Below are 11,316 nucleotides of genomic sequence, written 5' to 3'. Positions count from 1 at the left end.
ATTGTTTAAAATAATAATAATAATATATTTGTAGGCCTACTTTTTCCTTAATTTTTCAGATGCCATTTTAGTAATACTGTGACAACCATATAATTTAAAACAACTTATACACTAAAATATTTTTAATATTATGTAAATAATATTTAAAGGAACTTTAACGCGTCTATTGAATTCAGTTCCTGGCGTCGTATACTACAGTTCAAATAAACCTATTCGACCGCCATAAACCAATCTGCCTGAAATCGTTAACGCATGCCGACGATTTGTTTATTTTTGTTTACATAACAGGTAATGTCAGTAATTTCTTGCACTGCATATTGGCCTCCCGACTTGCATGCATTCATACGAATATCGACTTGATCTAGGGTCCCCACTCGACAACGGCTAATCAAACTGCCGGAAGCCTTCGTGACGTCACATCCACAACCCCAGCGTCAGCGCGACTGTCACCCCGATATATTTTCTCTTCCTGTTTGAAATCGCAGCTCCCAGGTCCTGGCGCATTCGAGCAGCCGACATTTGGGAAGATGTAGCCCTGGGCCTGGCGTTCTTTTGTGTGGAGTTTGCCGCCATAACCGCACGGCACAATAAGTAAACTGTATACAACGTCTGCGCTTTATAAACGAGCTTCCGTTGGTATTTCACTAAGTTCGTGAGGCAAAACTAACTGGAAATTGACACGCAATAAAAAAATATACATATAAAAAACCGATCGCGACAACCCTGGGATTGCTTGGGGAAATGTGATATAACAAGTGGGGTCAAGTCAACAAAAAGTAGTGACCTGCCTCCCCCGTGACACCGAATAGACTGGTCCAAATCAGTAAGCGTGCCGACCAATATTAGTCCGCTGCGCTGTATCGCATTGTATGTTGTGGGGATGGTATACGAGTCGTGTTGTATGTGGTGCATGGATAACGTGTGTTACGCTGTTGACAACAGTGTCGAACAAATCAAAAACAAGTTGCAAGCAGTAGTAGCCGTCTGCCCGAAGACGTCCGAACATCATCTGAGTGGATACGTACAGCGGGGGATGTGACTCGACCTCTCAAAACGTCGGCTATGGTGCTGGAACAACCATTGTCCCTGATTGTTTAGGGAGATTTTCGTGCCAGTTTTTAAACGAAAGAGAAATCTCGGGCAGTGTTTAGATGTGTGCATGACGAACCCGTGGCGGGCTGCTCTTCTTCGCGTCAGGCTGGCAGACGAACCACCAAAATTGTGCACAAGCAGGGTAGCATGGGGGATTTCTTATCCCTCAAAAAGCGTGACGTTGTAGATCGGCTACGCAGACGTATAGAGCGTTATCGCAGACACCAAAACAACTGTATAGGCCGGTTTAACAGCGGGATCAATGGTCTGTACGATCAGAATCGCCAGGACTCCCAGCTCCTGAGACAGAGGTGGCTTGAGAGCAGGGCCAAAAAAGCCAAACATTCCAAACCCAACAAAGACTCCACTACCCAGGTGGAACACCGAAACCTCGTAGTGACGGTAAGGTTCCATTGTTTGTGTACGTGTGTGTTGGTGTGTGCTATTTTGGCTGGAGGGAAGTGATTTCGGGGTTTTAAAAAAACTAAAACTAAATGTGTGTCTCTCTTAGCGAAGTCGGCCTGCCCTCAGTAGGGGTAGTCGGTAGGAAGTGCCGCGACACATTGTTTGTCGAGTTATCCCACCGCCGCCCGTGGTGTAACCTCGTTATCTAATGGAGTTGGTAACAAGTTCACACCGTTTATACCTTGATTATCAACCATTAGCCAGTTGGTATCCGTGTCGAGATTTCGAGAATCCAGTTGATGGGAATGTGAACGTCCTTTACATTGTTTTCCATTTAATCTTGCCGAGTTCACCAGGTGCAACTATCCCGTCAAGTCTTTGTTATGTTAGTCACATTATAGTGCTTCCTGCGTTTAAACTTCAATCACTGAAGTCGGGGGAGAAATCTAATAGTTAATGTACGCACTGGACCGCGTATCCAAATATTTGTCGTTCCCATTTTCCGCCACCTTGTTCTTTTAAATTTGACGTATTACATGACAAAGATTTAATTACACATCGCACGGTCAGGTGTCTTGAACGCCAGTAAAACATCTGAACCAGAACATAAAATACAGTTTACATATACTGTCAAGTTATACAACTATTTAATTCTGCCATTTCGACATTTAGTAGTAATGGTAGTAAGAAATGGTTGGATAACTTCACTTTGGTTTGTTTATGTTGCAGTCACAATGGCTCATATATAAATGTACTTAGCGTGTGTACTTTTATTTTATTGCATGTCACCGCGGTTTGAAAATGTGTTTAGCCTTTGGGTAGAGGTCAGATGAAGAACAACACTGCTCGTACATTACTAGGTTTCGAACCTGCTGCTCGTATTTTAACCAGGTAGATAAAAGTTTTGTTTAACGACACCACTAGAGAACATTTATTAATGATGAGCTATTGGATGTCAAATAAAAAGAATGTTAAACTTGTTTTTTAATTAACTTTTTTAACGACACCTCTAGAACACATTAATTATTAATAATAATAACAGCAAGGATCTTTTATGTGTACATTTCCAGAGACAAGACAAAACATACCTATGTCTTTGATACATATACCAGTCGTGGGGCACTGGTTGGGACAAAACCAAACCCATAGAGAATGGGTCCACCATTGGGGGTTCGATCCTACGACCAAAGCACCTCAGGTCAGCACTCGACCGACTGAGCTAGATCTACCCCCCACCCCCAGGTTATATTAAACTGGTACTCGGTAGTAGTAGTCGTAATCAGTCAGAAACTGGGATATCAAAAGGAAATATTAAAATATTAAGTGAAAAAAAGTCAACCGTTCATGTTTGGATTTTAAAGGGACATTCCTGAGTTTGCTGCATTGTAAAATGTTTCCGAAAAATAAAATATTTCTACGATTAAACTTACATATTAAATATATTTTCTTATTTAGATTATCAGTGTCTGTATATTCAATGTGTTTCTGGTCGTCTTAATATTTGTAAGAAGCCCAAACTGGATTTTTTCCCCCAATAATTTCGTACACGTACGATTTTTTTTATTTTAGGAATAAAATGAAATGTATCCTAGTACAAATAGTAGAACGATCAGAAACACGTTTAGTATACAGCCACTAATATTTTATGCAGAAAAATACATTTGATATGTACTTACAATCGTTAAAAAGTCCCTGTTAGTCAATAACATGTTAAAAATTGCAGAAAACTCGGGAATGTCCCTTTAACCTTCGATCGTCTGACTTGGCCTAATTATACCATTTCTCATATAATTTGATCAGTAGTCTTATTTTAACGATCATATGATGTAAATGTTATTTTCTATTTTAAACAAATAATGGTATTTTAATATTATAGGGTACTGATGGCCCCCTGCCCCCCCCCCCCCCCCCCCCCCCCCCCCCGGCTACGCCACTTCTGATGGTTGTATGAGGTATTGTGGTTGTTTTATCAATAATACTAAACAATAACATTGAGCTATATGAGCCCACGATTAATTTGCCGTCAGTCAGTGTTAGGTGTGTTATCTTTTCGTGTTATCTGATCATTAAATATTCGACCCTGACCGAGTTTTTGGCGCCAAATGTTCAAGTTACCAGTGTTACCAGTGCGTTTATAATGATAGGAAAAAGCAAACTACTTTTCCTATGTACATCTGTCGCTTAGTGTATACAGTGCTGGGTGTTCGAATACACAATGTTAATTATTAATACATTGTCATAGACAGGACTTTGATATTTAGATGGGGCAGATCTAGGATCAAGCGCTTGTGCAGGGGTGGGTTGGGGATCTAGACTGTGGTGAGCGCAGATTCTAGGGAGGATCGAGTAATGACCTCCCCCATCGCAGGAAAATACATATTGAAAAAACTACCTATGAGCACGGGATGTTTGACCACCTGAACCCCCCCCCCCCCCCTTCCCTTACAGGCGCCTGAGGATTGTTCTAATAAGAGGGCCCAGAACATTAATGTACTGACAATACTAGTTTATTTCGATGGCGTTGATAAACAAGATTCCTAACTTTATACATAGGCAAAATAATTACTTGACCAAAATTAGAGGCCTCTCCAAAAAAGAAAAGAAAAAAGAAGTAAAATCGCTCTTGCTTTTGAACCGTAGACCCCATAAAATAGCTTTGGTGACAAGACAACTTGGTTATTGCCCCTTTGTGATTATGGTTCCCAGTGTTTCTAATGATTAATCCTGCCATAAGACCGATAGAGCCCGTCTACATGTAATGTCGGCTGTGCTCCTTTGAACAAATATGAAGAACATAAATGTGAGTAGACGGACTTGATAAATGCGTCATAAGAGTCGGCGAACTAGCCCGGGGCTTTTTTGTACAGAACGGCGTACGCAATGACAGTTTAAACGAAAATCAACATTAGGGTACACTAAGACTCGATTTGTTGTCGGTGCTTCTAATAACATCGTCTTACATTCTTCTAATCTTAGGCGGAAAGACCAGCCCTCTTGAACATTCCTATACCGTTTAAATATTTTTTTGTTTAACAACACCACTAGAGCACATTGATTATTAATCATCGGCAATTAGATGTCAAACATTTGGTAATTTTGACATTTAGTCTTAGAGAGGAAACCCGTTATATTTTTTCATTAGTAGCAAGGGATCGTTTAGGCCCCTATATGAAGAAGTTTGTTTTGTTTAACGGCACCACTGGAGCACATTGATCAGTTAATCATCGGCCATTGGATGTCAAATATTCGGTAATTCTGACTCGTCATCAGAGGAAACCCGCTACATTTTTTCTTATGTACTTTCCCACAGACAAAAAGCACATACCACGACCTTTGATATACTAGTTGTGGTGCACTGGCTCAAACGAGAAATGGCTAAATGGGCCCACCGACGGGATTCGATCCCATACCGACCGCGCATCAAGCGAGCGCTTTACCACTAGGCTATGTCGAGCCCCATACCAATAATACCATGTGACTGTTTGTATTGTTGTGCTGGGGTGTCGTCAACTATTTATTCTTCATGATCGATCTCCGTAGGTGGGCCCATTGGGCTATTTCTAACACTAGCCAGTGCACCACGACTGGTATACCAAAGGCCGTGGTATATGCTATCCTATCTGTGAGATGGTGTATATAAAAGATCCCTTTCTACTAATAGAAAACTGTAGCGGGTTTCCTCTCTAATATGTTAAAAAAAAAACCAAATGTTTGACATCCAATAGCCGACGATTAATAAATCAATGTGTTCGAGTGGTGTCGTTAAAAACAAAACAAACTTTAACGATTCGTTCATTCTTGAAGTTAACCCTGCTCAGATAAACAAAACAACTAACGATTCGTTCATTCTTGAAGTTAACCATGCTCAGATAAACTCGGTTTACAGTGAACCGTCAATCCTGGCCAAACGAATATCCAGAGCAAAATCATTCAGTTCTGAAAATGTTTGACCCACGACTAAATAAAACTAGGCGTTTTGTGGTACCGAATATAGAGCCTTTTCCAAAAGCAAAAAACACTGAACAATCTCAATTCAGGGTGTAAATATTTCTGTAGTTATGTCCATCGTGATAAATTAATTTAACAATGGTGCACTACGTCATTCAATGATCTACAAATAGTATCCCTAAAATGATTAAATTGTACTAATGTTCCCCAGTCCCATTAGACATGGGACCCTATGCTTAAATTCCTGGTTTATACACTCTCAAAGTCTCAAACCGAATTTGAATTGTGGTGACCGTCAACGAGACCTCAAATTATTGACTGAAACATATTTATTGTTTAGCCCCCCCCCCACTCCCCCCAAATGGACTAGGCACACGTTATACAACTTACAAGTCCTCCTGAATACAGACATGTCACGACAGTAATATATCAGTTTAAAGTATGTTTTGCTCAACGACTCCACTAGAGCACATTGATTTATTAATCATCGGCTATTGGTGGTCAAACATATGGTCATTTTGACAGTCATAGAGAGAAACCCGCTACATTTTTACATTAGTAGCAAGGGCTTTTTTTATGTGCACCATCCCATAGACATGGTAGCGCATACCACGGTCTTTGATAAACCATTCACAGTGCACTGGCTGGAACGGGAAATAGCCCAATGGGCCCACTGACAGGGATCGATCTTAGGCCGACCGCGCATGAGGCGTGCGCTTTACCACTGGGCTAATATATTATGAAATTTATATATTAACATAATTAAATATTACTGAAAGAGAAAAAAAACGAAGAAAAGAAAGAAAAGAAGCAATAAAGTTATCTATATGTGGACATTAATGACATTAATGTTTTTTAATTGTATAAGACTAAAACACAATATAATTAGTTCACGTAAACTCTATAAAATCCCAAATTATAATAGGGTATCTAGCGATGGTGAAGATAGCAAAGTAGACACACACCCCCCCCCCCCCTCCCAATTCTACCCCACCTTCTACACAATCACATTCCTTTTCCAAACTACGTGTTTATGAATAGCATTTCGCGACTTTGATATTTGTTTATTTTCTATTTTTACCTGATAATTATTTCAGTTAATTTGTAGCCTTAGCGAAATGTAGCATTTCTAACTGCGATAATGAAGTTTGTCAAGTCATAGGGTTTAATGTGCACATTCAGAGCAAGCTGTTTTCGCACATGCCTGTCATGGGCAGAGATCTCGGCCGGCTCCTCCGTATATAACAGTGCTCAACAACTGGTGTAACAAAGACCGTGATATGTACTATCCTGTATGTGGGATGGTGCATATAAAAGATCCCTTGCTGCTAATCGAAAAGAGTAGCCCATGAAGTGGCGACAGCGGGTTTCCTGTCTCAATATCTGCGTGGACCGTAACTATATGTCTGACGCCATATAACGTAAATAAAATGTGTTGAGTGCGTCGTTAAATAAAACAGTTTCTTACATGTTATCTAAACTGATTCAGATATTTGTCTGTTAGCAGACGCACTCAAAACATTTTATTTACGGTTATATGGTGTCGGACATATGGTTAAGGACTACACCGATATTGAGGGAGGAAACCCACTGTCGCCACTTCATGGGTTACTCTTTTCGATTAGCAGCAAGGGATCTTTTATATGCACCATCCCATAGACAGGATAGCACATACCACGGCCTTTGATTTACCAGTCGTGGTGCACTGGCTGGAACGAGAGGGCAGACTTCTTTTTGCAATGAACAGTACATCTTAAATATACTCATTTCTGTTTTTGCAAGTACACGGAGGGTGGAACATAGCCCAGTCGTGAAGCAGCTGCCTGATGCGGAACCGGCCTCGGTGGTGTCGTGATTAGGCCATCGGTCTACAGGCTGGTAGGCACTGGGTTCAGATCCCAGTCGAGGCATGGGATATTTAATCCAGATACCAACTCCAAACCCTGAGTGAGTGCTCCGCAAGGCTCAATGGGTAGGTGTAAACCACTTGCACCGACCATTGATCCATAACTGGTTCAACAAAGGCCATGGTTTGTGCTATCCTGCCTAAATATACAATGCATTTACTGGGACTGACGGAATATGACGATTTACACAGTATGCCAGTATAGACAGATTTCATCCAGAGTTACAGTTCCTATGATAAAAGACCAATGTCAATAAAACGTTATATTTACAGGTGCTAGTTTTGACAAGACATGAATATGAGTGAATACAGTTAGGTATGAACACATACTCATAATATGATTGATCATGCTGTATTCATTGTTTATTTAGCCTTCAAAAAGATGCTATTATTTAATTTCACTTTGGTGTCCTAATTAATGTGGAACTGCACATCATTGTTCAACAGGTAAAAGCAAATGCTGGTCTAGACGGAGCTAAATTACCACATAAACCATTCTTTTGTTGATGAATTTGCATCACAAATTCAGAATAGACAGCATCCAGTTTAGGCAGAGTTCTAATGCTAACAGATTAACGGGCTTTGAAATTGTTCTGGTTTACACAAAAATCTGGATTAGACATGCCGGTTTGGACAGAGTCCACTGTAGATGAGAAACTTGGTGGGGAAAATAGAGTAGACATTGGGTTTGGTATGAATGTGACCGGCCTCAGTGGCGTCATGGTTAGGCCATCGGTCAACAGGCTGGTAGTTACTGGGTTCGGATCCCAGTCGAGGCATGGGATTTTTAATCCAGATACCGACTCAAAACCCTGTGTGCTCCGCAAGGCTCAATGTAAACCACTTGCACTAACCAGTGATCTGGTTCAACAAAGGCCATGGTTTGTGCTATCCTGCCTGTGGGAAGCGCAAATAAAAGATCCCTTGCTGCTAATCGGAAAGAGTAGCCCATGTAGTGGCGACAGCGGGTTTCCTCTCAAAATCTGTGTGGTCCTTAACCATATGTCTGACGCCATATAACCGTAAATAAAATGTTTTGAGTGCGTCGTTAAATAAAACATTTCTTTCTTTCTTTTTCTTTCCCTCCTCTGTATAGGACAGGATAATTTTGTTTTGTGTTAAACTGACCAGTTTTATATGTCGCATTGTTCTGGAACGTCTGATAAAAAGCGATTGACGAATTCTTCAAATATCTCAATGTGTAAACAATTAGCGAATAAAACAAATCGTATCTCTGCATAAGGCAGTCTAAAGGTAGTTTTGACAAGATCATAGTTTCATCCATGAAGCAGGTGTTTCATCTTTAAGAGGACTGCCACTCTCCAGAATTGTACTCTCTTCCTTCTTCGGGATTGGATTGGATTTCCCAAGACGGTTTCACAAATTTAAACCTGCAAAAGACAGGAGTTAAGTTGACGTTTAGACAGTCGTGGTGTCATATATACTTATGAATCGGTCCAAACAGTGATATATATTGATATATTAATCACTTTAGCAATATTTTATGAATATACTGAAAACTGTATTTTTATTTAATGATTTGTATGTTAGTTTTCGAAGGTTCGGGAGAAGGGGTAGTCCTTTTATTAAAATTTATGGGATCCCTAGACATGACATCTTTTTAATTTCTTACATCGGTATTCTTATATTTACATAATACGGCTGAAAGTTTTCCAAAACGTGGTCGTCGTCAGTTCATGTGCACGGGCCTAAGGTCTTATGTACTGATGGTTGAGGTTTGCGTTTAAAGAAACTTTATCAATTCCACATTATCTAACATTAAATCTGTATAGTTTGGTGGCATTTTGAAAAAAAAGCAACAATCTTTTTACTTCGGTTGTTCGTCTTGCATTTTAAAAATATTTTAAATTTATGTGGATTTCTACTAATTCAAAGTTAAATAAAAATAATGGCTAAGGATATCGGAATTTGAATGTCTGTGCGTCTGTATTTAAAAAACAAAACAAATCCAACAACAAGCACACACGAACACACACACACACACACACACACACACACACACACACACACACACACACACACAGCAAAGCAAAGCAACAACCTCTAAAAACAAACATACTTGTTTTAACGATGTAAGTAAGACTGTATTTCTGTGCATCATTAAGTCTGTAGACCACATACAGGTAATTGGTTTTGACAGTATGCGTATTTATATGCTAATTAAAATACTGTTGCTTTTACTTACATGCATCTTTGGCTGTAGGAAATATAATGGAGCCAATGTACGTGTATTTACATTTAGTTTCACCCAGGTGTTCGTCGCAAGGTCTCGCCGATGTGTCAGTCAGTATTCTAGCTTTTTTTTTTTTTACGGCCACTAATTGTTGGACGTGAAGACATAGGGCCAGAAGTACAAAACCTGTTTACGTGTTAAACGCGCGTAACAAAACACATTTACAATGGTTAAGAAGGGAGGAGGAGTTTGTTTTGTTTAACTACACCACTAGAGCACATTGATTTATTAATCATCGGCTCTTTGGATGTCAAACATTTGGTATTTTAACATATAGTCTTAGAGAGGAAACCCGCTACATTTTTTCATTAGTAGCAAGGGATCTTTGATTACAATGGTTAATGAATGAATGTTTAACGACACCCCAGCACAAAAATGCACATCTGCTATTGGGTGTCACAAATGGTAAGTACATGTATATGAAAATATTATTTCTATAATTATGTAAAACCACAGTGTTACAGTGATTAAATACATGCGTTCAAGAAAAACAGGTTTTGTAAATTCGGCACATATAGTTTTTAAAATCAAGACTATACAAACGAACCTGTTTACCTGAACATATATTTAAAAACTAAAACAAACAGCAACGTATCTCAAAAAATAATTACTAGAAATTTTAAAAACAGAAGACTAGGCATTTCACCCAGTTACTTGGGTTCCCAGACTGATAATAGTAAAAAACCGTCACAAACTCCTGCATGAAGTTTGCTTTAAAAAACGATGTGCAACCTGAAAATAAAACTATTACTACCTTTATCCCAAATTTAAGAACGTAGCCCACCGATCCAAACTGTTAAGACGCTTGCAATTCGCTGTTTGGACAATACAAATACTTCTCTACGATGTCAAAACAAAGATGTTACCTTTACTCCACCTTCATTTTAACCTTTGTCGAGACTACTCTTGGTTTAGCCTGGTAGAAAGTTCTAAGTTAATTTAATCTGTCAAGAACCTTATAAAAGGCACGACATCTTTATTTTCCAATAATGATCTAGGTGATCAAGTTAAACTTTCAGAAGTTTGACTGTCACCTCCCCCCCCCCCCCCCATGTTCAAGTTTGTTTATTGCCTTAATTATTATATATTTTAATATCTTGAACTCGTCAGCATACATAATGAATGCATGTCTGTATACAATATATACAATATAATGGTGGAGAGTGATTTTCACATATTTTAATATGGAAGCTGACAAATATACAATACAGATATGAAATCGAAAACTAAGATTAAATTAAATCAGTTCTTAATTATTTGCCGAATTAAATATTTTCCAAGGTTACTGAGCTCATTAATATGTGTAATATTTTTAATTTAAAAAACCTCAGTAATATATTAATACCTTTTAATAAATCTTGCATTTTAAAATGGAATTAATCTTCTATTTCATTGGAATTACAAACTATACATAGTCTTTGTTTTATTTTCAATATCTTTATAACCTACAAAATTCTATATTTAAAAATTTGTCTCCGTGATGGACAAAGTTAAAGTGGGTTTTTTTAACGACACCACAAGAGCACATTGATTAATTAATCATAGGCTATTTGATGTCAAACATTTGGTAATTATGACACGTCATCGGAGGAAACCGGCTGTATTTTTCCTAATGCAACAAGAGATCTTGTATATGCATTTTCCTACAGACAGGAAAGCACATACCATTGGCATCATGGTCTTTGTCCAGTTGTGGTGCACTGGTTGGAAC

General features: G+C 38.8%; 1 protein-coding gene across 1 annotated transcript in view; it reads left to right on the top strand.

Moving 5' to 3' along the window:
- Window positions 1-520: 520 nt before the first annotated feature.
- LOC121374997 (neurogenic protein mastermind-like) overlaps window positions 521-11,316 on the top strand; it is a 22,154-nt gene continuing 11,358 nt past the window's right edge. Inside the window, exon 1 of the mRNA XM_041502180.1 lies at window positions 521-1,494. Within this exon, the coding sequence (XP_041358114.1) occupies window positions 1,240-1,494 (255 nt within the window). The 5' untranslated portion in view covers window positions 521-1,239. The remainder of the gene's footprint in view (window positions 1,495-11,316) is intronic.

Source organism: Gigantopelta aegis, chromosome 6 (assembly GCF_016097555.1).
Source record: "Gigantopelta aegis isolate Gae_Host chromosome 6, Gae_host_genome, whole genome shotgun sequence".
NCBI classification, from domain to species: domain Eukaryota; kingdom Metazoa; phylum Mollusca; class Gastropoda; order Neomphalida; family Peltospiridae; genus Gigantopelta; species Gigantopelta aegis.
The sequence above is the reverse complement of the archived record's forward strand: the minus strand, read 5'-3'. Positions and strand labels throughout refer to the sequence as shown.